Genomic DNA, 26,519 nt, shown 5'->3' with positions numbered 1-26,519 from the left:
ATTATAAAAATAATTTTTAATAAGATTTTACTTAATTTTTTATCCAACTTAAATTTGTTAGGTTCATGATGATAAAGAGAAATAAAAAATACACTTTTTCTTGCATAATTATTAATATATTAACTTGCTGTCATTCTGTGACATGACTTTGTTGGGCTATTTTGTTTTATTCAGTTTCCTCGTTCTTTTACCGTTGCAGTTAGTTGGCGCTATAGCTAGTTAAGTCACTACTAGCTATGAGAACTTTTCGTCATTTTTTTTTATTTATTTTTAATTTTCTGAATAAAATAAACAGTTTAATTAAGACTCCTTCGTTCTTGTTATCTCTTTTGGATCGATTACTGTTTTTGAACAAGTCAAAGTCCTCGTTTCTTTGAAAATGATGCTTCAACACGCTCTCTCTCTCACTCTCTCTCTTGCATATGCTTCTTCTGTATTATATTAACCTCTAGCACAAGCAATTCCACAAAACTACATATACAATATCATCAGCAAGAGTCTCCAAAAAGATTGGTGTTGTATACCATCGTCCTTAATTTATATTATACACGTCTCTAGCTAGCTACATAATATTCTCTTCTTCCACACACACAAAAGAAAAAAGAAAATTGTTTAGAGTGTGGAGGGTAAAAAATGAGCAAAGTTCTTCAGGCGAAGTTGGAGGCAACTCCAACATGGGCTGTTGCAGTTGTGTGCTTTGTGATGCTTGCTATTTCAATCCTCATTGAACATATTCTTGAAGAACTTGGAAAGGTAAGTACAACATGTTACGATCGAGAAAGTAATTAATTAAACAGATATTATATATATATATATATATATTATAATATTATTCCTGATATCTCTTTTGCTGTGTGATTCTAATGACCAGTGGTTAAAAAAGAAACACAAAAAGGCTCTTCATGAAGCGCTGGAAAAGGTTAAAGGAGGTAATGAATTATTAATTCACGCACATTTCACACTTCTTCTTATGAGTTGTATATCATATTTATGAGATCCTCTCGGTGAGTCTAATTATTGAAAATTAATGTTTTGTGTTTAGAGCTTATGCTGCTGGGATTCATATCGTTGCTCCTAGTGATGTTTCAAGATCACATTTCTAATATATGCATCCCAAAAAGCGTTGCATCCACTTGGCATCCTTGTGATCCCGGTGATGAGCGTAAAAAACCAGACGGATATTATGACAAATGCGCAGATAAAGTAATTAATTAATCACAATCACAATATATATATATATTCTTCTTTTAATTATATATGTGTTTTTCTTTATTAATTGACTTTCATTTAATTTTTTTGCAGGGTAAAGACCAAGTAGCTTTTATGTCTGAATATAGTATTCACCAGCTCCATATATTCGTCTTTGTGCTTGCTATTTTTCACATCCTACAGTGCATCATGACACTGACTTTGGGTAGAACCAAGGTACGTACTCTCTCTCTGCTCAGCTTGTCTCTTTCAGCTCTCATTATTTACTTTAATTCGCTTCCTCTCAAAGGCCCTCCCATTTGGGAGTTTGTAATCTCACAAGAATTATGATCCGTCTATTTCTTATCCTTAAGAACGAAGAGCCTTGAGAGAGAAAGTATAAATATAATTGATGATATGATATATAATAAAAAGAAAAAAAAGTATTTATTGTATGAACAAAACTTGGAAATTTTATTTTACTGAAACAAAACTCCAATAAAATAAAATAATAGAGGAGTTTCAATGATCATATTAAACCAATTTATTTTTGTCTCTCTCTGTTTTTTTATTATGGTGATATGCAGATGTCTATATGGAGGAAGTGGGAAGACGAAACAAAGAGTCTTGACCATCAGTTCCACCATGGTAACACTCCACATTTAGTTAAAATCTATTAATATTGGATAACAGTGATCTTTTCGTGTTATACCGACAAAAAATTATCTATCAATCATGAATTGCCTTATTTGAATACCACATACCACATTCAAACACACAGTGAGTGAGTGTAAATACAATTCCCCTCCTCAGTGCTCTATTGTTTTAAATTCTGGTAGATTAATTAATTTTAATTAATAAAATTGGTTTTTCAACTATTCATCAACTTGATTTAAATTATTTTTTAATTAAGAATTGTATTAAAAAATATGTCCCAATATGAAAATTGTTTACTGTTATAAATCAAATTAATAAGGCGTTACTATATATCTTCTGCGAGAAACATTCACAAAAAAAAATACTTTTGTGAGAAATGATCAAAAAGTATCTTTTGTGATCGAGAATGAGTTCTCTTGTCTAAATGACATATCATATTCAAATTTTGTTCTTATCCCTAGCTCTCTTCAATGACATTAATTAGGTGATGTTTATGTAATGTCTAAAGGAATAGATAATTAACTATAAAAAAAATGTTATATTTTCATGTAAGTTTATTTAAAAATACTCTTAATATTTTAAAAAAATGTTAAATACAAAATAAATATAATTAATATTTTGGAAACATAAAAACATAAATACTTTCTTCATTTAGAGGATTAATAAAAAATATTTTGCAAAAGAATTTGTAAATACGCAAATATAAAATTTGAGCATAGCCTTGTTAATTATGTTGAAATTTAAGGTCCTATACGAAAATCTTAACGATACTAATTAAGAACTATTTAATATAACTTATTAAGTGTTTTTACCTACTACTTAAAAGTATCCATGATGAATATTCTTTATTTCAATAAAAAGTAGCCTTTTTTTACCTTTGTTTCGTTAACCCTTTTCCTAAAATTTGTCTAAAATGAAAGAATTTATAATTACTATCTTTCATGTATATAACTAACACTCTTTTCAACATATTCCTTGTTATTATGAGAAAATTCTTGCTGCTACTTGTTAGCATAATAAGGTTACATTTTTTGTGTCATTCGTCTCGGATGTATTAGTGATAGTGATACGTACATCGAATAAGCCATTTTCATCTTTGGCCATTTACATGGGCACATCTGATTGTGGCTTTTGCAAATATGCATTGCAGATCCTGAGAGGTTCAGGTTTGCTAGGGATACAACGTTTGGACGAAGGCACTTGAGCTCATGGAGTCGATCACCAGTTTCCTTATGGATAGTGAGTACACTAATGAATAGCATGATAAATTTCTTACATATTTATATTGTATCATTGTTCCAAGGCCATTAGCTACATTCTGAATTTCAGGCACATGGTTTGTTATTTGTGACACAAATTTTATGAGACCTTTGTGTTTTGCTCCAATCAGGTTAGCTTCTTCCGACAATTCTACGGGTCACTTAATAAAGTAGACTACATGGCATTGCGGCATGGATTCATCGTGGTAAGTTTGTATTCACAAAATTAATTTGTTCTATAGTTCGATATTTTTTGCTCAAAAGGATATCATAGTTAAACTAAGCTATGTAATTTCAGGCACATTTGACTCCAGCAAATGAGGCAAAATTTGATTTCCAGAACTATATCAAGAGAACACTTGATGAGGATTTTGCAGTTGTGGTGGGCATAACGTAAGAATACCAGATACTGCTGCGCTCTTCTTTCTGTCACTAAGTTACTACTTTACCAATCTAAGCTTAACCGTGCATTTTGGTACTTGCAGTCCAACCATATGGTTCTTTGCTGTGCTAATTCTGCTCACAAATACTCATGGTAAGTCCTATTCAAACTTCGAAACCAATGCATAATTGGTGTTGCTATGGCTAAAAATTAATTACATCTGACTATAACAAGATAAAATTAACATGGGTTTGATCGTGAATCATTTCAACCATTTTCATGCACAATGTTTGTAGAATTCAATTGATACAGGATTTTCTTAGCAGAGAGCATACTCAGCATAGTATGACTTTCATTATACTACTTCATCTTTTCTTATATAGTATTAAAATCAGAATGCCCTTAGACTAGAAACATTATACTATGCTCTTATATTCTACTTTATTTCATAAATGATAATTTTTGTTCTATATGGGCAGGGTGGTATTCTTATTTTTGGATTCCATTTATCCCAGTAATTGTAAGCACAAACCACTCATTCTGCTTATGTTGTTGGTCTATTTTTTCTTCTATTAATCTGATCATAAAGTTTAATGTGAAATTTACAGATAATCTTGTTGGTGGGAACAAAGCTACAAATGATCATAACAGAGATGGCACTAAAGATTCAAGATAGGGGGGAAGTGGTCAAGGGTGCACCTTTGGTTGAGCCAGGAGATGAATTGTTCTGGTTCAATCGACCCCGCCTCATCCTCTTTTTGATTCATCTTGTTCTCTTTCAGGTAAAATTTTATGATTTACTTTCCTATGATTCAACCAACTTTCCAATTGAAGCATTCCAGCTCCTGTGTTCTGAAATTAATTATGCTTGATTCTGTGCTGCAGAATGCATTTCAACTAGCGTTTTTTGCTTGGAGCACAGTAAGTATCCCATCTTGATCAACTTCCCTAAAACTTTGGTTCAGTGGATCATGTTGTTTAGTAATACAATATTGAAGAAAGTAGCAGCAGTGCTTAGAACATATTTTCCTGAACCTCAAATTGTTAGGAAAACACTCACGAATAATTTTGATTAATATATAAAACAAATTCAATAACATTAAAAAAAGCTAATTCTAACTTCGCATCATTTTGTTTTTGTTACAGTATGACAATGGGTTCAAAATAAACTCTTGTTTCCACAAAACTACTGCAGATATTGTCATTAGACTTACAATGGGGTAAGTTAACTTCTTTTTACCAAAACTGCATGTAACATACCAACACATGGAACAATCATTAGCATGTGACTTTTGCATACTAATAAGAAAGTGCCAAATTTTGCAGGGTTCTCACACAAGTTCTATGCAGTTATGTGACTTTGCCTCTTTATGCTCTAGTCACCCAGGTCAGATACAGGAACATTATATTCACTTCAGCCTTTCTTTACCAATATATATTATACCTTAAGAGTAGGCACTAATTTCATTTTGTTTTTTCTGGCATTATAGATGGGTTCTACCATGAAACCTACTATTTTCAATGAAAATGTTGCAGTAGCCCTGAAGAACTGGCATCACACTGCTAAAAAGCACATCAAACACAACAAGGATTCTACTTCAAATACACCATTCTCAAGCAGGCCAGGAACCCCGACACATGGCATGTCTCCAGTTCACTTGCTTCACAAGCACCCTAGACACAGTGACAGTCCAGTAGTTTCTCCAAGGGCATACAATTACGAAAATGAACAGTGGGGTGTTGAAGGGATACATTCCCCAAGCCACCACGCAAGAGATCATGATCCTGATCATGAAAAGACCATGCAGATGCAGATGCAGATGCAGCAGCAGCGGCCAGCTCCAACAGCAGAATTGCCTCCTAGTGGACTCAATCCTATTCGAACTCAACATGAAATCAACATTGCTTTATCTGAATTTTCATTTGGGAGGGGACACCACACTGGTAGTAATACTAATAACTAAATATGAGTATTAGAAACATTTCCTTGTTTTGTTTTGTTTTTTTTTTTTTTTTATCTTTTTAGCTTCAATTCATATCGAGCACATCTACGTTGTAAGTAAAAGACGGGCAGTGCTTTGGAAGATTTTTATTATCTGTATATGTTAAGATAGTAACTTTTCCTCTTTTATTTTTTTAATCATCCGATCAACCTTATATTTGTTAGTTTTTAAAGATTGAAATGAAAGTTAAGTAATATATTTTTACAACATGATTTGAGGATGAAGTTTCACTTTCACATGTCAGTATATAAAAACTTGTTTATCTATATTGAAGATAAAAAAATTTCTTTTATAAAAACGTGCTGATGATCTAATTGACCAAATTAGTGCTCGAGGGATTTAATTTAGTCTCATGTAATGTAAAAGGGAAAAACATACATGAAAATTCTTGAATATGCATTTTTGAAGAGAGATGTGTAGTGTGTTTCGGGAGATACAATTTTAGGAATAACTATATGACAGGGAGTACTTTGGAATATTTTTTTGAAAAAAAGCATGGTAGTTTTTTTTTAAATACAAAAAGTATGATTAAAAAAGTCTTCTAATTACCAAAAGCAAAAAGTCTTCCATGGGCTTTTGGCCCAAAATCTTTGGAAAGGAACACTTTCTTGTTGGAGTTTGTTATTTGCAACCCCATTTTTCTAATTTCACTCCTATTGTTTTTAATTTATGAATTTATCTTTTTATCCTCCTTAAGGACCTTAACCCTAAACTCCTTTTAAACTTTCTGACCCCTTTCTTCTAGCCCTCACCTTCTCCTTCTCATCTTTGTCCTAAATTTATACTACATCTCTTATTATAAGATTCTTCTTTATTTATCTTTTTTTATAAAATCATTTTCTAATTTCTAGATACATTCATTATTTTTTCTATGTATTCTTACTTAATTATTTTTTCTTCAAACATTAATGAAAAATAATTAAGTAAATAGAGAGATAAGAAAATTATAAATTTAAAATGATAGTACAAATAATTCAAAAATTTAATATGATTAATTAAATTAATTATTTTTCTTAAGATATGTGAATTAGTTGAAATAATTTTATAATTAGAAACAAAAGAAGTATATTTTTTCAAAAATATCATTGTCATTAATGATTTTCTTTCTTCTAAATGCATATTAATATAATCTCTATCTTATTTAAGAGTATTTTCAATCTAAAAATAATTAATGTATGAGACAATATAAATTTGATTTTATATAAATGAACAAACAAATTTAGAAAGTTGAGTCCTTGAAATAGGTATAGATTGAGATAGTATTAGTAAAATTTAACTATTTTTATCTTATTTAATGAAATTATATTTAAAATATTCTTTATTTAATAGGAAATTTGTGTTTAATATTAAGTTTTAATGAAAAATAATTTTAAAAAATATTTTTTTAATTAGTAACAACATAATTTAATAAAGTTAATTAATTTTTAAATAAGTGTGATTTTGTTTTTCTTATTAAGGAGAACAGAGGGAGGGAGTATAAAAAAAAATATTCCAATTACATCACACGTATAAATAATGAATTTAATTTAAACACACTAAAATTAAAAAAAAGTGTTTTCTTAGGAAATAGAAAAAGTAGTAGTAATATTAAATATCACATTTAAGATTTTGATTGGTGGAAAGTATGAGCACGTAAAAATTAAAAGTGATAAATAATTGTGATAATGAAACAGTTAGAAGCAACGAGCAGCGGCTAACACCGGAATCTGCAAACTCAAAAGTTCCATCTCTTCTTCCACACATCCATCGTTAATCATTTTCCCCTAAAATATTTTCTTTCTCTGTTCTGTGCCTTCTTCTCCACCGTTGGTTCAAAAATCTCAGCCGTTGATCAGATTGAGCCTCCGTGTTGATCTTCATCGCCATCATGGAGGTCCGTTCCAATCCCACCGCCGACAACTCCTCCGACCACCTTCGACCGCCCGCCGTTTCGTCCAAGCAGCCGCTGCCTTCTCCTACCGCCGTCGACACCTCCGCCGTTTCTCAGAGGTGAATAAAATTGGAAATCTTTCTTTTTCTCTGTTTGATTCGTCAAATGAAATCTTTCAAAAATTTGAACTTTTTCTTACCCATGTAGAAATAAAAAAGATTTTTTTTTTCGGTTTTCGATTATTTTTTGCGTGATCAGGTTTTGGATTCTTCGTGGCAAGCGAATTAGAGTTCAGAAATTTTGATCCTATATTTGATGATGACCGTTTATTCATTTTTAAAAAATTTTAATTTTATTTTCTGATATTGAGTTTTTCGTTGGAATTGTTCTTGATGGTTTTGTTTTCATTTAATTGCAGACTCCAGAAGGAATTAATGGCTCTCATGGTATATCTCTTTTTACTTTAATTATGATTGTTTTTATTATTGTTATGGACCTTTTCTCTTGAATTCCCTGCATCTCTTAACACTTTTCGTAGAATCAATTCTGATTTAGAAAGTTAATTCTTTAGGAACATCTAGAAAATCATGATTTTTTCATTTATTTTGGTCCAGGGTAGTAGGGGTTGTTATTTTCTTTTTCTTTCTTTCTTTCTTTCTTTTCTTTTTTTATTTAAAAAAAATATGTAAATTGCATTGGTTCTCTATGCGAACTCGTGTTGTATGGGTAAATTATTTATATTTTGAATACTAAACTTTATGCCTTTAAGGCTAACACCCTCTAACAAGTGAAAATATTGAGGTTTGATATTTATAGTCTAACAAAAAAAAAAATGTTATTTATATTCTGCACTGTTGAGTAAAATATTTTATTAGATTATTGTAAAAAAATGGTTTTATAGTGATTTGTGAACATTCTGTATCGAACAATTTTATTTTATGTAGCATGTTTGATTTGTTCTGTTACTCATATAGTCTTTTATATTAAATCAGCATCTATGAGGGTGGTAACTTGTGTAAATTATTCTAGTGGGATATCAGCTGATTTTTAATAAACTAAGGTTTCACAAATGCTTTGCTTTTAGTCATATTATAATTTGTTATCTTGTTCTCACAGTCACTAACACACTCAATGTTGATAATGAGTTTTCCTGCAGATGAGTGGAGGAGATCTCGGGGTGTCGGCTTTTCCTGATGGAGAGAGTATTTTTACATGGATTGGCACAATTGAAGGTGGAAAAGGGACTCAGTATGAGGGTTTATCTTATAAACTCTCCTTACGTTTTCCCCTAGACTATCCTTTTAAGCCCCCCCAAGTGAAGTTTGAGACAATGTGCTTTCATCCAAATGTTGACCAGTTTGGCAACATTTGTCTGGACATTCTTCAGGTATTCATGAACCTAGAGAACAAAAGAGAATGTCTTAGAGCCAAAATTTCCATTATCTGTGTCTTTTGGTGGGTCTGAATCTACCATTTAGTTTTTACTATGGATGCCAAGTGTATGTATGTCAAATTTCAATTTTTATTGCATCAATCTGCACTAAGTGTTCCATCAACTGCATTCTCTTGGAGCTAATAAATCTCCCACTTGTGTCTTTCTACAGGACAAGTGGTCTTCAGCTTATGATTGCAGAACTATTCTTCTGTCTATTCAAAGTTTATTGGAAGGTCTGTTTTTTTTAATTTTATTTTTATATATATTTTGAGTTTTGCATTCACTTTTGCATGCTTGTCTGAGCAGTTTACTTTCTAATAACAGAGCCTAACCTGGAGAGTCCTCTAAACAGCTATGCTGCAGCACTTTGGAATGATAAGGAAGGTTTGGAAAATTATTTTTTAAACTGCCAACATTGATTTCTGTCATAAACTTATTACACTTAAAATGATTTACACTGCGTACTATTTCTTAACTTATCTGCATCCCTTATTCAATATGTGTAATGCTCTTGTAGTGTAGACTAATGTAGATTTTTGTTAATTGTTGAATTGCATATACATGGAAAATGTCATGCAGATTATAGGAGAATGGTTCACAAACAGTATTTTTCTGGAGAGGCTCTTGAAAGCTGATTGGACACAAATTCCAAAGCAATTAGTTTCCACGTCATATTTGCCTGAAGAAAAAGTCTGCACCCTATAAATGTCTTTTTTTTTTTGTGTGTGTGATTTGATATTGTAACCTGAAACTACGAGAACTCGGAAGTCCTCTAAAAGTCTTTTAATTACTTTGTGTATAGAAGTAAAAGTTTTCATTGCAAAAATGCCAAATGACGCAATGACATCTTTGTGATATTTTTTGCTTCGGATGCACGATGCTTACAATTGTATATTCATGTTACGTAATATTTGTCACTTTGAAGCCGATGCTTGGATTCTTTACTACATGGTCATCCTAATTTCTAAGTGCCTCAAAATTCATTCATAGATGATTTAATTATGAGATGGATGTAAAGTTTATAATTATCATTTTGTTTCTTGGTAAGAAATTGACATACGTGATATTTAGAATAATCACTTAAAATTACTCCCTCAAGTGAATTGCCCCCATTTTGCATTGAGGGGATTAAGTTATTATTATTATGTTTGTTGGAAGAAAATGATGAGGTTTAAAACCGTTAAGTTTGAAAAGTAATATGGTATATCATTTATAGAAAAAAAATTATACACTAATATAAAATATTTTTTACACCATCATTCAATTATAGTTTACTATGTACAATAAATTTGTTTATTTTTTTATAATTATTTAAAAGTCATATTAATAACGGATTATGATTGGAAGATAGTATAAAAGTATTTTATAATGTGACCATTAATTTTTTTTTAATGTTAAGATGACAATTAATAATATGAATTAAAAGAATATTGTTTGTCATATACCTTAATAAAAGAACTTTAATAAGGAGGGTTTTTTTTGTTATCCTTACAAATTAAACTCAATAGTCAAAATTAAAGAATTTATAATAATTTATGCACACTTTTCAACAAACTAAATTAAACAGGAGAATCTTGTTTAAGTCCTTCACTGAATTTTAAAGGCTTTCTGGAAGCTGCTGACCAGGTGAAAATACATCCCATTTCGGGTCAGATCAGATGCCAAGGCATTGCAGGCCGGGAAAATGATAGTTAGGTAGGTGTCTAAAGAAAAATACTCAACACATATTAATTTATTTTTATTTTTATCTCTTTTTCACCTATTTTTTTATATTTCTCTTTCTTTTCCATCACATGATTTATCATATTAACATTTTCAATAAAGAAAATAATTTTTTTCCCATTACTGTACCACTTGTTGAGGCCCTTAAAAAAAAAACTGTACCACTTGTGAAAATGTTATTCATTACAGTTTCATATTGGCCGAACTTATCTGAATTTACAAAAGCTAAGGAATTAAACAATTTCTGTAGCATCTGTTTCTAACTCCCCTGCACTAGGTGCAGTAGCCAACCTCTCTTCCAGTGCTCGAGCACCTCTTTCTCTGCAAGAAAGAAGCAGTTACAGTAGTGAGTTGTTTATTAAACAATGTAATTGTTTCAACAATGCTAGGACAGTGGTTATTGCTATTAGTTCATGAAATAAAACCCAAAATTGAAGAAGGAAAACAAAGCAAAAACCCATAAGATTTGCCAACAACTTTTTCTACTTTTAGCTGAATCATTTACCACACACACCCAAACAAACATAAAAGTAGTTCCAGACCTACAACTTTTATTGTCTACTATTATTAATACGATTGTTTCGTTATGAATTGCTTCACTGTAACAATTTTTAATATAAACAAGAAGGTGAGATAAAGATAAAACACAGTAATGTGGAGTTACCGTCTCCTAGATGCTTCAATGGGGTCAGAACCTGGCAAAGGTTCACCTCTTACAGTGTAACCTTGAGCATCATTAGAAGCATCTAATCTTCCACAGAGCATTCGATGAAATATTGATGCAATAGGGTCTATAACCGGTCTACAAGGAAGCAAAAAAAATAAAAAATAATGAAAATTATTTAAAAAGATTACAAGAGATAGTAATTCTTCATAATATATTACAGGCAAACTAAAACCACAACTTACCTTAAAAACTCAGGGAAAAAAGTAGAGAATGCAAAATCCTCACTTGGGTCACCCTTGAGTTTTGTTTCTGGTTTCCTCTGCCAGTATCTGAGGTAAATCCAGCTCATATATGTACCATATATTACAGTTGGAAGATATGATGTTGCCTCTAGTGACCAGAAGCTCGTAGCAATAGAACACAATAGAGCAATAGATGGCAACCACTGAACAGAAGTGGAAGTTTGCAATATTAAGAGGATCAGCATAAACTCTTGTCACTGAAAAGTAATGAATTAAAAGTTACGGAACAAGGTTAGAATATCAAACCTTCACTTTTATCTTGAGGAAAGGAAGCTCTTGATCTGGTACAATTTGCTTGATGCCAACCAAGAAGCCAAATATAACTCCATGAAATCCAGAGAGTGGCATATAACTAGAAGAGCAAAGCAAGGGTATAAAGATCAGAAGAATTGGATCAAGAAGCAAATGGCACACATAATAAAAGTAAGTTCATGACCCGAAGGCCCTAAAAACTGTTCTAGTTCAATCATTTTGATCTTTAGCTTAATACATACTTAACCAACAATGTTCTCATCATTTAGAGAAATCATACGAGAAAACTTATACAAATTAACTAATGAATAAGCTAATTTTAGTTTATGGAAAAACTCATTTTATTTTTTTCTTCTTGTTTTCTTATCTTAGAAGTGTTTTTGGATAAGCTTACTCAAACAAACAAACGCACAAAATAATGTGCCAAAGGGAAATATAATAAACAGAGAGAAAATCAGATAACAACATGAACAACCGACAGAAAACATCATATCATATGAAAGTAGATATTAAATACTCACAGGTAACTCTCCTGCCCTGTAATGCAGTACAAAGCAATAGCAGTGATGAAAATGCAGAGAGAAGTTAGAAAGTTAACTATAAAGATGAACTTTAGAAATTCCCTGGGACCCCAAACTGGCTCAAGCAGCTTCCCAATGAAGAGAAGACCAATTGTGCTGACCACTACCTATAAAAGTGAATGTTAACTGTGAAGTTTTGGTTAAAGCAATGAAAAAACATAATTTGATGGAAGAGTAAGTGCATTCATACATACATACATACCCCATAGACAGATTGTTCAACATAACCAGCTGTAATGAGGTTCCAGGCAAAGGGAATAGTCCTGCAAAATTAAAACCAATAGGAAAACCAGTTTCAAGTCAAATAGAGTTGTACTTAATAGGAGTGCATTAAGAAAATAATGTTTTTTTTTTTTCCGACAAATGTTACTTTTGGTAGTTTTGTTTGAAATTATATAAGGAAGGCTAATAACAGATCTATGACCGTTTAATTTAGCAGTGAGTGTTGAAAGTTGAAATTGCGATACCTGGCGGGAATGAGGGCGAGGCAGGTGATAGCGGAAGGGAAGAGGTGAAGGAGAATGTGAAGAGAAATGAGGACCAGAGAGAGACCCTTGCAGAGGCGCGTGAAACCAGACGCGCCAAACAACCTCGTACACTGTCAGTCACTCGTGAAATTCAAACATAACATGACAATCTCAGTTACTATTATCTTCTCAAAACACAGAAACAAAGAAAGAGAGAGATACCTGCGAGAGCGACACCGACAGCGGTGGCGTGCTCATGGAGACCAGATCCAGAATTTGAAGACGACGAGATTTGGTTGGTTCCATTCAGTCCACTTCAACTATATATGCTGCTATATTCTTCACGTAATAATTGTAAAAAAGTAAAATTCTCATCATAATATTACTGTTACTTGTTCGATAGTGAAGTGGAAACAATAATATAGTACAACGCAGCATGTCAATTCACTTCCTCTCAACAATCAATCTATTGATCCTTTCTATTACTTTCATCTTTCTAAATCAAGACGCATCAACTTAGGACAACCACTTTCGTCTTTCATTTCATGTCACTCTTTTGCGAATTCAATGCAGCCATCAAACATACAGTTCTACCACAAAATATTTATACATATGAAATGGTAATAGAACCACTCAACCACATATATGCACTTAAGTCCCTTCATTTGAGTGGAAAAAGAATAAAAAAAAGAAAAATAAACATTAAAATGAGATGAGACTCACATTTTTATATTATATTTTAATTCAATTTTTTTTCTCAATTTATTTTCTTTTCACTCTATTAAACAATGCTTGTTTCACGTTATAAAATTTTATTTTTGAAAATTGTATTTCTAGGAATGTTATGCGTCCAAATGACATTCCCAAAAACATGTAGTTGTCATTAGGAATTTTAGAAAATAAAATAAAATATATTTAATTAAAAAAAATTGAAATAAGAAATGTGAAAAAAGAAGTGAGAATAAGTATTTATTGTGGAGAATAATTACTATTCCCATGAGAATCCAAGATACATCCTCTTAGCATGAGAATAAGAAATAATAAAAATATGTCTATTTCATATTCCTGGGAATCAACTATTCCTCAAAATATTTTCATAAAATAAGTTTCTTAATAACTTAAAACTAACACTTCTTATGTGTTTTTATTTTAGACTCCAAATGTAATATATCAATAATGAAAAAAAAAGTAAGATAACAATTCAAACTATCATTCTAATATTAACAAATTGTTAATTCTGAATGATATTGAATTTGATCCCTTAAGTAATATTTCGAATTCAAGTCTCATGGATAATAAAAACATGATTGATCACATTTGAGGATTAATCTTAATTTGAGGATTGTTGCTAATAAAATTTTATGACATCCGATGCATCTCCCCTCTCGCACTATCATCAATTCTTCACTTAGGGAATAACTAAAATAAGTTTCTTAATTTTCGACCGGAGACTGATTAGCAACCAAATGGAAATAACAAAAAAATAACTATAAAGTGTCAGTAACTATATGTACTGACGACAGAAACAAAGAAATTAGTAACCAAAAGACATTTTTATTCTTATATAAAAAAATTGAACACTTTACATGAAACTGTACATGTACGGTATCTAGATATTGATAGCAGCATCAGTACAGCGTACCGAGTTTCCCCATATATAAACCGTAACTAAAAGACATTGCAATCCTATGCCTACATCTCACCTGCCCGACACCAAATTTTCTCTAAATCTAAAATACCCAACTTAAGCTACAAATACAATTGCTTTTGTTAGCAGAAATTAACCTTTGTTTCTCATCCTCTTTTTTTCTTTTTTTTTGAAAATTGTTGGATAAGAATGCTCTCTTTCTGCTGAGAAAACTGAATAATTTCATGCACTGACTGCGTATCTCTTTGGAGCATCAAATATTTTGCTCAAGTAAGCTTCAGACAGAGACACGACAAGCTGGTGGCAAGCCAAAGTTGAAGCTGTAATAATTATTTTAAGGGAAGCCCAGGAGAACCGCAGCATCAATATTTTATCCCTACTTGCAGATTTTAGAACCTTAGAGAATATCACCCGAAGTCGCCGATCTCTAAAGATGGAATTGTAATCATATGTAGGCAAAGATGATCTAGGGGATAGACCTGATTCTTTGCTGCTAGGTCCGTTAGCCAATACCATCCGGGAATACTGAGTAATTGTAATTCCTTGTCCAAATAATTTAATCATCCATTGGTACAGTATGCCAACTATGATCTTGCAGAGTTGTTCACGGAAAAACTCCCCCTCCTTCGAGACCATTGCTTTGATTAATGAAGCTCCATCCTGTACATTCAATGGAAAGTAAGTTTCATACATTACATAACTATAGAAAATCTTCAAACAAGCATATTCAGTTTTCCCTGCCCACTAATAATACACTGCAGTGCAGTAATCAAACACTCCAACTAATAATGCAAGACTCAGTATAATGAATATTTTATTTGATACAATTAAAAGTTATTGACAATGAACCCACTAGAAGCTTGGGCAACCTGGTAAGCTGTGTACAATGCAATGACAATAAACTGGAACTAATTTAATCCATATACACACACACAAAAAGAAAATCAAAGCCAGCCTACAAGAGAATTTGGTAACCTCGTTCCCACAAAATCAGCAATTTTTCATTTACAACCACGTATAGCAAATAAACTAACCAGATATCTATTGCTAGGCATGGAGGAGCACTAGAACATAACAAACAACCAATATAGACAAATAAGATAGGAATGGTGACAGAATATTCAAGTACATAAAAGAAGCAAGATAGACAGCTTATGGGAACTCACAGCAGTCATGAGAAGTCTTCTGATAGCAACACCATCTTTGGATGGTAAAAGCCTCAAAACCAAATATGCAATATCAATTGTATCAGTGGCCTTACTTGTTGAATGATCAAGGGAAGTCTCACTATTTGATGCTACTAGTCGCAAGGCTTTCCTGGCAAGATATCAAAAGTATGAGACACTACATCCACAACAGTAAAAAAACAACAATTTATTAAGTAAATAGTGTATTAACTAAAACAGGCCAGCCTAAGGCATATTGTCTGTTGCACGAAGATCAGTTTGAGTGCATGACAAAAGTGAAGTAGACAGTTTTTAGGCACTAGGTTTACAGATTTACCTGTAGAAGGTCAGTATTTGTAGAAAAGGGAGCTTTCACGATAAAATAATATATGTATAAAAATGGCACTGTAAATTTTTTTGTGTATTTAGGTGTAATAGAAATTTGATTCTTTGCGTATGTTTGAGAATGAAGTTCAACATGATTGCAAGTTAGTGAAGATTCCTTTGAGATGAGTAGCAATATCAACAGTACAGGACCTAGAGGGTTAAGAACACTGTATTTTGATGGTGTAGGACTGTCAAAGAATTTGGTTAGGAGACTTGACCAAATTTTGGGATAATTCCAAATAAGAAACTCATGTTAAAAATATTTACAGAAAATAACCAATTGGAATGGTTATTTTGCATAATATAATGGCTTAAAGGAATGGGTAGGAGAACATTAGGGCAACACCACTAATAGCAATTACCAGCTCTGGTGTAAATTTCTAAGAGGCACCACAAAAAGAGCTTCAAGTGCATGCCACTGTGTGTTTAATTTGAATTAGATAGCAATTGGCATTTTTCATTTTAATCTTTTCAATCAAAGAGGCCTTGCTGTTTACTACATAGTTTGTAGATGAAACTGAAAATACAAAGTAGATAGATCGTAGAAAAAAGATAAATATTAGGTCAGAAACTAAGCATTAAAAAAATATAAAATATATATTAGAAAAAACAGAGCTACTTCCCAGAGAGCATACTCCCTGGGATGTCACCGTGACATACCTGGTTGCCCCTACCCTCAAGAACAGGGAAAGTCTTTGCCACTGGAACTCCTTCCTTTGGTTTAGAAGCACCTTAACAGGAGAAAACAGAGTTTAGAGAGAAAAAAATGAATAATGTCTAGGATATATTAAGAAGAAACTGTATGGAGTACACGTTCATAACAGCCATCAGTACCATAGAGATCATGTCTAGTAGTTCACATAGATGAAATATGCAAAACTATGATGATTGATTTGACAAGACATGTTAAAAAAATGTGTGGCTAAAGTTTGAACAGGATTAATATATAAAAACATATTATTAAATTTCTTCTCATTTTTTCTCAAAGAAAGATGCTCAGAATATATTCTCTATGCTGTAACATCAGCAAATAACAACAAACACATGATGAGATGTTTTATGTTACAGCTCTTCATACTATTGGCGCAAAACTCATTGTTCAAGGTCTTATAATACCGAATGCAATATATTCCTTGTTGCAGCTGAGTTCTCTGTGAGAAGTTTCCGAACAACATAAGGATATGCAGCTTCAAAAGTCTTGAAATTTGTATCTGCAGCAATAGCCAAACCTGAAATTGTTTCAAATTAAAATATGAGTTAAAAGATAATGTAAAGGAAATATTAGAAATTCAATATGATTAGAAATATAGTATGGAACCATTCATGTATCTTTACATTACAACTTAAACTTTTGGAAATGTTGGTTCATGACGTGGTATTGGTATCGAAGTCTCTGACTAATTGGTTTAGAGTTCAATCCTTGTTGATTCCATACTTCTAATAAATAGTTGAATTTTAGCACAAGGTAGGTGAACTTGTGCATTATCCACACTTCAGGTCCAAAAGGCTCTTATGTGGGTGGGTGAGAAATATAGCATAAATATTCATAGTGAATAGAAGCAGAATTTATTAGTATGACAATAAATGAGCAACCAAGAAGTAATCCACATGTGGTATTGAAAGTTTACCTTCCAATGAAGCTAGGGATCGCAAGACAAGTGTATAATATGGTGGCATGCGGAAATGATGCTTGAGTGCTACAGTCCAAATCTTTCCCAGAACCTTCAGAAAAATTCATCAAAAATTCAGTTAACTCAAGAAGTTTACAAAAGCAAAAAATAATAGTAAATATAGAAAACTAAGTATACATGGTTGATTTCTGATACTGCACATACTTTGGACATTGCTCATAGTCATTTTAGTTTTAGAAGTGTAATTTTCTTTTCAGTTATAGTTAGCTTCAGATAGTGGATGATGCACTCTATTTTAGTTAAGGTTGGTCCAAAACTGGCTAGGAATCTTATTATTTCCATATTCCTTGACACTCACAGACAGTGGTTTGCACAGTCATCTGACACACATAATTCAATTACTATTCTTCTTAAAGATGACTCTCACCCTGCTAAACTTCACATCAGGAATTCCTTCTTTAAATTCTACTTCTCCCAAGGCTTGTTCCAGTTCCTGAAAATTTAACATACATTCAGAAAGTCATAGTGTGAACATAAGTTTCAGAATAACAAAAACCCAGGTATATGAGAATGCTGTTCTTATTTGATTTAAATATTCAATGGCAAGATGATTAAATCCTGAGATACAAGTACTATACCAGGGTAACAAGTCTGATATTTGTCCCTGGCCTCACAACATCCATATCAACCAGAGCACGGACAAGGGATGCCCAGTCACCATTTACTATATGAATAATTGAAGCCAGCATAGCAAGCTGATGCCTTTTTTCCATTTGACAGAGCAAACCAAAATCCAGAAACCTGTCACACATACAAAGAAGTGAAAAAATTCTTTTAGATTTTTGTGATGAAGGGAAACCATAATTTATTCAGAATGAATAGGGAAGGAAAAAGAAATACCCTATTTGTCCTGAGGAAGTGTAACGCAAGTTACCAGGATGTGGATCAGCATGTAATAAGCCTGTTTCCAGAAGTTGCACCAATGTTGATTCAATGCCTTTGCTGACCTGAGTTAATCAATATGTAAAAGAAGTGAAAAATTAATTGAATGTGACTATTTCAATATAGTGAAACACTCAGAGTCTCGGACATCAAACAAAGCAAGATTTTAGTAGAATCAATCATTCTTGATGAGAAAATTTCAGTTGAGTCACAATGGTCAAATAAGCTAAACGGAGGATTGATGAAGAAATTTTACCACTACCTAAATGGATGATTGCATTTTTGTTTACATACCAGATCAAGAAGACACCTTTTTGCATCTAATTTCTGCCTTTCTGAATATTCAGAGACATTTCCAACAGAGTTTCCAGCAGTCACAGAGAGCAAATCTGTTGGACTTTCACCAACCATCCACTCCATGGTCAGAACTCTCTTTCGAGTTAAATGTGGAAATACTTTTGGCACATTCATAAAAGTAAAGGAAGAGTGAACTTCCTGCATTTAGCAATAACATGTCAATTCAAAGAGCAAAGCATTTACTGCTGTTTTGTGATTTTTGTCAGAAACCAATTCAAGGTAGCTTCACATTAAAAGTTAAAACCTGATAAAAGATTTCATCAATGCTCTAAATTATGCAGTTCTAGAATTCATCAATATGTATAGTGTAAAAATAATAAAGCTCCAATTGATATGTCATCTATTTATTACCAGAAACTTTGAAGCATTTGCAGCCTCTAAAGTGTAATCCAATTCACCAACAAAACCTTTCCCTAGTTCATCAGCATATAGGCGAGGGTCACTCTTTCTGTTGGCAATCTTTTGCAGCAGCCCCAACTGAAATGGATAATTTAAACACTCATTTTAGAATTTCATGCAGGGTAGAGTAATACACGTAAAAATTAAAATACTACTAGAGATTAATAGTAAATACAAACCCCAAGGCGAAGGATGTAGATATCCCGAACCACCACATGATGCAAATTAGGACGCTGAACTTTAACAGCAACATTATTACCATCAGTAGTACGGGCAAAGTAAACCTAGAAAATACAGAAACATAAAATGAGCAAGACATATCATCACATCAATGCTTCCAAGTTCCAAATAAAAGCATCCAACTCTCAGCATAATAATTAATTATAAATGGACTCCCTTGTCATAGCAAAAAGTACCTGACCAAATGATGCAGCAGCTATAGGTTCCTCAGAAATGTAACTAAAGAATGATTCCAGAGGACAACCAAATTCTTCCTCCATAATCTTCATAGCAACAGTCCTGGGAAAAGGAGGGATTTGATCATGCAATTCTGACAATGCCTGCAAGAAGAACACAACTGAATATATATATACACGTATTGCCAATCCGATCATTATGTTAGTAGCATTAAAATCGTGATAGAAAGGCACAATGTCATTCAAAGAGTTCAGATGAAATTTTATAACTTACAGTTACGGTATATATTTTGTCAGAAGTTTCATCTAAACAAACAGAGATGAAGAGAAAAAAAAACACCTTTTATGCAAATTAGTGTTGCTGCTAAATTACATATTCAATAAAAAATAGTGTGGTCACAAATAAATTTTATAAATTATAGAACCACATATTATCATAAAAAACAAGACGGTATTGCTGCCAATAACCAATAATTTGCCCTATCTTTCAAAATTCATCAAGAGAAAGAAATGTTTGACGGTAAATAAATGGCAATAAAGACAGTTTTCAATCTAACCTTGGACATCTCAACACCAATGATATCTGGCCTTGTGGAAAGGGACTGACCAACTGCATCAGCAATCAAATGAATGTAACAAGGATATTGATAATCTTGTGACTGCATGAGAGAAATGAAAGCCCCAACAATTTTTTTTAAAGCAATAGGAATTACAAAAGTCATCTAAAGTGTGATAATTAAATGATGAATAAGAGTTTATTTTAACAATCATATTAAGATGTCAAATAGATTCAAATCCTCACCTTTTATAAAGGTAGGGCCAAGATTAAGCAATGTTTCCTTTAACACCATTCCAAAATTATACTGAGATGATGTATCATCCACATCCTCTTCGGGAATTAGCCGTAGAAACTTGCTAAATCCTGAAGTTCGAATACTGATCATAGCAGTGGCAAAGGAGAAAAGTACCTTCCAGAATGAAATATAACTCAATAAAGATACACTTCAAAAAAGAGTGAAGAATGCATCTTGAAACCAATTTCAGACCCATCAGAATATGTGTATATGTGTAGGAGGAAATAGTTTACACCAAAGTGAGTTAAACACTTACACTCACTTTTACACCATTAAATAATCTTCTACTGGATATATCAAAAAACCACTATTGAATTAAAAGTTTCTATCATACTCCCTTTTGTCCCAAAATAAGTGTCGTCCTAGGTTGGTTTACATAGACCAAGAAAAGCTAATAAATAGATCAAAGAGAGTAGTAGTTTTACAAAACTAACCTTATTAAATAGATGAAAGAGAATAGTATTAATATTAGATTCAAAAACTAAAATGACATTTATTAGGGGTATTGGTGGAAAAGAGCAATTAATATTACATTGAAAAGTCAAATACAACACTTATTTTGAGACAAATTATTTTCTAGATGCGACACTTATTTTGGGATGGAGGGAGTATATACCTGCAAAATTTTAGATTAATCCAAAATTATTCAATACCTAATTCATGCACATCAAAATTGACATAATATATACTTTTAAAATATATGAAATTAGGAACTAGTTGGCTACCTTTTTATCGTTGTCCAAATTTTACAAGATTTGACACAAATAATTTAAGTAAAATATAATTATAATTCAATTATTAGATTGATAAAAATCACATTTCACATAAACTTATTGATGATGTAAGAATGGATGTAACCCACATCAAAGTAAATTGATTTGTGTGTGTGTGTACTGACTACTATTGTCCAACTTAACCCCAAAAGCTAGCTCATAGGGGAAGGATTGTCAAAGTCATTGTAAGGGAAGCTTTGCCTATATACCCAACCAATGCAGGATTATAACACACCAAGTTCACACCCAGGACTAGATATTTGGACCATGAAACTTGTAGGATTGGACAGGTCCATGTGGCCAAACATCAAGGCAAGGATAGACTCTAATGTCATTAATTAGAATTGAGAAAGGACTGCATCTAACTAAACCTAAAAGATTAGCTCAAGGGAGGAGTATTGCCAAAGTCATTATAAAGGGTATCTTGTCCTATGATGGAACAAAGAAAATAAAGGAACAAGAACAGCTATTGCTTGTATGAGAGAATTGGACCTAGAATCCTTCCTAAACCTTAGGCCGTAGTGAGTCAATCCGAAAGGAAAACTAGATAAAACAAATATTTTGACATATTACAGTTCAAGTAAATATTTACAACTTAACCTAATGGTTAATGAAACGAATGAAAATGGAAGAGTGGTAGACAGAATTTCGGACTGCAGGTTTGTATTGAAATAGTGAAACAAAACAAGTACCTCAAGAACACGAAGGGTGACCAGATGGGGCCGAACACTAAAATACTGAGCAACTTGCTGAGGATCATAATCTTGAGGGAGCGGCCTGGTCCAAAGCTTAGAGAAATAGTAGAAGTAAGAAGCATAAGCTTCAAAAGCCTTGAGATCAGACATGAGCAAATCCACTCCAGTTAGCCCTGCATCTTAGAGCACTTAGATCACTTAAAACTACTATAATTCAAAATAGGAATTCTGATATAGAAAAATTGAGATGGAATTAGGGTTGTAGAGGGAAACCTGGGTAACAAGGTTGGGGCCAGGAAGGAGAAGGAAGAGGAGGAGAGGTAGGGTCTTCGAGATTGCGGAGCCAAACAACGTCGTCGATTTTCTTGGCAACCTCGGGAATGCGGAAGGTCTCCTTGGCCCAGGCAACACCGTTATCGATTCCTCTCTTGAGGAATTCCACGTCCTTGCGAACCACTTGTGCGAAGAGGCTGAAGTCTCCCAATGCTCGCTTCTGCTGCTGCTTCTTCTTGCTATGCCGGCGGCACGAGGAGGCGCGCACGGTGAGCGACGGTGGCGGTGCTAGCACCGTCGCCATGATGGGCGGGAAGAGACTCAAAAGGCGGCGTTGAAGTTGAAGTGAAGGAGCGAAGAGAAGAGAAGAGAATAGTGTCGTGGTGTGTGTATGTGTGGTTGTGGGGTAAAGTTGGGATACGATAGACGATAGATGAATCACAAAATAACTGACACCAACAAACACTTCAATTGCATTTGGGTTTACCAATCAAACTTTTATTTATTTCTTCCTTTAATTACGACAATACTATTTGATTTTATTTCAATATCACAAATCTTACTTTGTTTAAATGTGATACTGACATGTGTCCAAAAAATAAAAATTGTGATGTTTCACTTTTTATTCTTGCTACCAAGGTTTTTTTTAGTCGACTATGAATCATGGTCTAAAAGTATTTCGATTGTACTTTACAAAAATTTAGGATATTTTCTTCTATGACTTACTTTTTATTTTGTTTAAGATTATGATATATTATTATTAGGGAGGGGATTTACTTTAAACACGTTATATCTTCGTGAAATTCAATCCATTTTTCAAGCTTATGATGTAGTTAGGTTTTTGGTCTACTTTGACTAGCTAACACGCATTGCGCATGGGGGAAAAAAAATCTATATTTGGGTTTTTGAGACTTCAATGGATGAGATGGACCAAATTGAGAGAAGCGCGGAGAAAAGTGAAAGCAGTAATAAGACGTTGCAGGATCTAAGGAGAAGTTTGAAACTTGCAATTCAATGAAAGTGGTGTATTATATATTTATTTTCTCTTCCGTCTCATTTTCATTTTGTATTTTTTCTTCTTTTTATCTTCCTCTTCATTCGCTTCTTCAAATTGAGGTAAACATTGATTTTTTCTGTAAGTAAAGGACTAAATAGAAGCCAGCAACAGCAAGATACCCAAAGAGGATACAAATTAAGAGAGCTACAAGTAATGACAATAGTCGCTTATGCAGCTTGCCCTTGGATTGAGATGCTATTGGCATCATATCCATGATAATGACTTTCACAATGTTCTCCAAGAGTTTTGGGGTCATAAAATGCTAATTGATCGAATAAGATTCATAATCTCCAAGTTGCTTTGAGAGTCTAAAATATCCTTATAAATAGGTCATCGTAAATAATGTTAGATATAATTATTGTCACTCAACCGACATTTTTATTGACTTGAATTGTCTTTGCCTGTGTACCAATCATTTTCCACTAGCCTTTGCCATGCCAGCAAAAAGAACTATCATAAAAGTATCTTAGATCTCGATCAAAGAAACTATCAAACATTTTTAACTGTTCAAAAAAAGAAAATATCAAACATTTGGTGATCATAGAGATTATAAATGATTTTCCATATATAATCATCAAAAGTAGAGTATATTTATATTTTATTTACAAATTTCTTCCATAACCTTTACTTTACTAGTTCATGCCCACAAATGAGGCTTTTAAATGTGACATAAACATTAACTTGTTGTATATATCTATTTGGCAGAATGATTTTGTTCGTGGGGCCTGAGCACTTTCCTTGATCATGGAGCACTGGTAATCTCCCTACTCATACTTTTTATATATTAATTCTTATGTACCTTGTGTATAAAGCTTCATCGATAAGCTGTTGATTCTGAGGTATGTAGTCTTTTTTTTTAAAAGCTATCTGAGGTATGTCCAAAACAGTCTTTCAAATATCTGTACATGCGGGTTGACAATGAACAAGGTGATAAACTTAAATGGGAAAAAGAAACATTTTTCATCCAAAATTGGTAAATTTCTTAAAACCAATGTCAAGGGTCAGAATTCTGTGAACAAGACTACTTTTCATTATTGAAACCTACGAGTACAGGAAAGGAACTAAATGCAAAACCATGACTTTTTTTATTTATTTATCAGTAGCTCATCATGTTTAGTTTTTTAGCCAATACTTCCCACATCAAACAAAATAGTACTTTCAGCAACTTGATAGAATAATACCAAGTTTCTTCTATTTTGGAGTGATTCCAAGTATCAGCGGTAACATCAGGAGTGAGCATAGTCATTACTTGCGAACAGCAAATGTATGAAGATGAAGAAGATTCATCTGTTAAGGCGTATGAGGGAATAAAGTTAGTGCAGCAATAAAACTATGATTTCTTCAATCATAAATATATTACTCTAAATAGAGGATGGAATTTAATTAAACTTTACCTGAACTGTTATCTGCTTCATACGAGGCGACTCTGGTTTCTGGAGCATTCAATTTTAGTATGCTCTGTGAGATTGAAGCTGATTTCCTCAGATATAGCCTTGTGACTTTTTCAATCATGGTTAGTCCTTGGGTACTGTAATAGAGAGTTGAATTTGAGACATATTTCTATTAGTGCCATTGTACTTAGCACTGTTTTCATCCAGATATTAGATATTGGAATTTTACTTTTAACTCAAATGGCATATACTGTGATATTCAAAACTGTTATAGACCACAATAAGAACTTCTCATGCCAAGATATCCTATTTTACCTTGGACTAAATAAGTGAATGAGAACGTTGTTTGGGGCATAAAGAGCATCCAGCAAACTACTATTCGTCAATGTTTCTAAAATATGCTCTCTCTTTTTGTTGGGCATTGAGTTATGTGCCATTTTCACATTTGCAGGAACGGCTCCAAATCTGGTTATGAATCAAGAAAAAACTGACGAGAGTGTATCTTGCAGGTTTACTAGGAATCCATATTTTCTCTTATTGAACATGCAGTTAAGACTAAGATGACAAGATGAAAACAAGGATTTATATACAAATCATTACCTAAGTTTTAAAAACTTACGAACAATCTCCAGGATAGCCATTGATTTTCTCTGCAACCCCCTTGAGGACAAAGATACCTGCAGTTAATCAATTGAATAATTCAGTTGAGGAAACACATTTTTACTTTGTGCATTTATTATGTGAAAAATTATTAAGGCAAGGTACACACATGAAGTCCCTAACAGACTTGGTTGACCATAGTTGGCTATGAGGCCCCTCCATAGAATAGAGCAACACAGTATCACCCTTGACAAAAGCAATGTCTCCCAATTCCTCCACAAGACACCTAAAAGCTCCCGAATGATCAGAGTACAAACCCTTTTCAGGGCATGTTTCATTCTCTTTGCTGCATGCACTGCATATATCAAAACCTTCAACCTCTGATGGAGCACAAACACCAGGGAAGAAACTAGTTGCAATTTCTCTGTCATTCAGATCTTCGTTGTTGATTAAATTTTTGATCTAGTTGATGGGGTAGTTCCATCCAGCTGCTGTGGAGTAACCACCATGGCATGACTTGTGGCTTTTGAAGTCCATTAAGCTGATCTTTTCATTTTTCTCACATGCCCTTCTGTTTACGACTGCAACAGCTTCATAGGTTTTGGAATGGTCAAAGTACATCACATTGGCTATGGCTTTCATGAGTGGTTGATGAATGCATTATAAGCAAGCCCTGCTTCTAAGTTCACCAAATCTGCTTCTCCTTTCTTAATTGACTCCATGCAATCTTGAGCCTTTTCTCTTTGGACGCTGAAGACATAAGAATTAAGAATCTTTTCACTATACCACCAAAATGTAGTTGCATTTTATTATTGCTAGAATCTGAAGCAGGAAGAACTAAAATAGGTTTTGAGGGTACCATCAACTTCAAGTTTCCCCTAATGAAAATAAACATTGTCGCAACTATGTTCGGTGTAAGAAGCAGCCAAATTTTTGAAAAGGAAAATTATGAATAGCTGTCAATTTATTTTACCATGTTTGGAATTCTTTTCTTAAAGTGAAAACTAGTATGTGGAATAAGTTTACTTCTAAAGTTGATTATCTTCAGTGAATGGTAGGGAAAACATCAGTAAGCATCCGTTTAAAACTACTAGTTAGTTTAAACTGTAAATCAAAATAATTGAAATGAATAATATTATATTTTA

General features: G+C 32.9%; 5 protein-coding genes across 6 annotated transcripts; 2 read left to right on the top strand and 3 right to left on the bottom strand.

The window, feature by feature from the left end:
* Positions 1 to 472: 472 nt before the first annotated feature.
* Positions 473 to 5,629, top strand: LOC114370418 (MLO-like protein 6). Its single transcript, XM_028327766.1, has 15 exons — positions 473 to 753; positions 872 to 929; positions 1,043 to 1,203; positions 1,303 to 1,425; positions 1,776 to 1,836; positions 2,996 to 3,084; positions 3,236 to 3,310; positions 3,403 to 3,497; positions 3,590 to 3,639; positions 3,966 to 4,006; positions 4,095 to 4,268; positions 4,372 to 4,407; positions 4,633 to 4,706; positions 4,813 to 4,873; positions 4,977 to 5,629. The coding sequence occupies exons 1-15, from the start codon at positions 634 to 636 to the stop codon at positions 5,448 to 5,450; spliced, it is 1,692 nt and encodes a 563-aa protein (XP_028183567.1). The 5' UTR covers positions 473 to 633; the 3' UTR covers positions 5,451 to 5,629.
* Positions 5,630 to 7,127: 1,498 nt separating this feature from the next.
* Positions 7,128 to 9,741, top strand: LOC114370421 (probable ubiquitin-conjugating enzyme E2 C). The gene is made up of 6 exons (XM_028327768.1): positions 7,128 to 7,478; positions 7,778 to 7,805; positions 8,516 to 8,746; positions 8,964 to 9,027; positions 9,119 to 9,178; positions 9,374 to 9,741. The coding sequence occupies exons 1-6, from the start codon at positions 7,357 to 7,359 to the stop codon at positions 9,427 to 9,429; spliced, it is 561 nt and encodes a 186-aa protein (XP_028183569.1). The 5' UTR covers positions 7,128 to 7,356; the 3' UTR covers positions 9,430 to 9,741.
* An 872-nt stretch (positions 9,742 to 10,613) lies between these two features.
* LOC114370420 (rhomboid-like protein 19) lies at positions 10,614 to 13,549 on the bottom strand. Its single transcript, XM_028327767.1, has 8 exons — positions 13,008 to 13,549; positions 12,786 to 12,916; positions 12,521 to 12,581; positions 12,259 to 12,425; positions 11,732 to 11,837; positions 11,426 to 11,628; positions 11,181 to 11,318; positions 10,614 to 10,837 (listed from the first exon to the last, which is right to left on the bottom strand). The coding sequence occupies exons 1-8, from the start codon at positions 13,089 to 13,091 to the stop codon at positions 10,750 to 10,752; spliced, it is 978 nt and encodes a 325-aa protein (XP_028183568.1). The 5' UTR covers positions 13,092 to 13,549; the 3' UTR covers positions 10,614 to 10,749.
* Positions 13,550 to 14,319: 770 nt separating this feature from the next.
* Positions 14,320 to 22,789, bottom strand: LOC114371266 (uncharacterized protein slr1919-like). 2 transcript variants are annotated; one of them, XM_028328737.1, is made up of 16 exons: positions 22,327 to 22,778; positions 22,051 to 22,232; positions 20,534 to 20,699; positions 20,289 to 20,341; positions 19,732 to 19,875; positions 19,495 to 19,599; positions 19,268 to 19,393; positions 18,854 to 19,054; positions 18,518 to 18,624; positions 18,256 to 18,418; positions 18,045 to 18,110; positions 17,615 to 17,708; positions 17,103 to 17,215; positions 16,647 to 16,717; positions 15,600 to 15,750; positions 14,320 to 15,093 (listed from the first exon to the last, which is right to left on the bottom strand). In XM_028328737.1, exons 1-16 carry the CDS (start codon positions 22,628 to 22,630, stop codon positions 14,656 to 14,658), a joined length of 2,484 nt encoding a protein of 827 aa, XP_028184538.1. In that variant the 5' UTR covers positions 22,631 to 22,778; the 3' UTR covers positions 14,320 to 14,655. The 2 variants fall into 2 exon arrangements, with proteins under 2 accessions (XP_028184538.1, XP_028184539.1); XM_028328738.1 differs by having other exon boundaries at positions 14,337 to 15,093; positions 22,051 to 22,226; positions 22,327 to 22,789.
* A 1,599-nt stretch (positions 22,790 to 24,388) lies between these two features.
* On the bottom strand, positions 24,389 to 26,240 carry LOC114369539. The gene is made up of 5 exons (XM_028326767.1): positions 25,544 to 26,240; positions 25,375 to 25,451; positions 25,090 to 25,239; positions 24,778 to 24,911; positions 24,389 to 24,670 (listed from the first exon to the last, which is right to left on the bottom strand). Exons 2-5 carry the CDS (start codon positions 25,413 to 25,415, stop codon positions 24,480 to 24,482), a joined length of 516 nt encoding a protein of 171 aa, XP_028182568.1. The 5' UTR covers positions 25,416 to 25,451; positions 25,544 to 26,240; the 3' UTR covers positions 24,389 to 24,479.
* Positions 26,241 to 26,519: the final 279 nt, after the last annotated feature.

This window comes from Glycine soja, chromosome 10, assembly GCF_004193775.1.
Source record: "Glycine soja cultivar W05 chromosome 10, ASM419377v2, whole genome shotgun sequence".
NCBI lineage: Eukaryota > Viridiplantae > Streptophyta > Magnoliopsida > Fabales > Fabaceae > Glycine > Glycine soja.
The sequence above is the reverse complement of the archived record's forward strand: the minus strand, read 5'-3'. Positions and strand labels throughout refer to the sequence as shown.

Coding starts and splice junctions, on each gene's coding strand:
- LOC114370418 (XM_028327766.1), top strand. CDS start 634: ATGAGCAAAGTTCTTCAGGCGAAGTTGGAGGCAACTCCAACATGGGCT. Junction 1,204..1,302: donor ATGACAAATGCGCAGATAAA/GTAATTAATTAA, acceptor ATTTTTTTGCAG/GGTAAAGACCAAGTAGCTTT. Junction 4,874..4,976: donor TTTATGCTCTAGTCACCCAG/GTCAGATACAGG, acceptor CTGGCATTATAG/ATGGGTTCTACCATGAAACC.
- LOC114370421 (XM_028327768.1), top strand. CDS start 7,357: ATGGAGGTCCGTTCCAATCCCACCGCCGACAACTCCTCCGACCACCTT. Junction 7,806..8,515: donor AGGAATTAATGGCTCTCATG/GTATATCTCTTT, acceptor GTTTTCCTGCAG/ATGAGTGGAGGAGATCTCGG. Junction 8,747..8,963: donor TTTGTCTGGACATTCTTCAG/GTATTCATGAAC, acceptor GTCTTTCTACAG/GACAAGTGGTCTTCAGCTTA.
- LOC114370420 (XM_028327767.1), bottom strand. CDS start 13,091: ATGGAACCAACCAAATCTCGTCGTCTTCAAATTCTGGATCTGGTCTCC. Junction 12,917..13,007: donor TGTCGGTGTCGCTCTCGCAG/GTATCTCTCTCT, acceptor AGTGACTGACAG/TGTACGAGGTTGTTTGGCGC. Junction 11,319..11,425: donor TTTTTCCCTGAGTTTTTAAG/GTAAGTTGTGGT, acceptor GCTTCCTTGTAG/ACCGGTTATAGACCCTATTG.
- LOC114371266 (XM_028328737.1), bottom strand. CDS start 22,630: ATGGCGACGGTGCTAGCACCGCCACCGTCGCTCACCGTGCGCGCCTCC. Junction 20,700..22,050: donor TCACCCTTCGTGTTCTTGAG/GTACTTGTTTTG, acceptor TCATTCTGGAAG/GTACTTTTCTCCTTTGCCAC. Junction 17,709..18,044: donor CTGATGTGAAGTTTAGCAGG/GTGAGAGTCATC, acceptor ATTTTTCTGAAG/GTTCTGGGAAAGATTTGGAC.
- LOC114369539 (XM_028326767.1), bottom strand. CDS start 25,415: ATGGCTATCCTGGAGATTGTTCGTAAGTTTTTAAAACTTAG. Junction 25,240..25,374: donor CGTAAGTTTTTAAAACTTAG/GTAATGATTTGT, acceptor ATTCATAACCAG/ATTTGGAGCCGTTCCTGCAA. Junction 24,671..24,777: donor TGAAGCAGATAACAGTTCAG/GTAAAGTTTAAT, acceptor ACGCCTTAACAG/ATGAATCTTCTTCATCTTCA.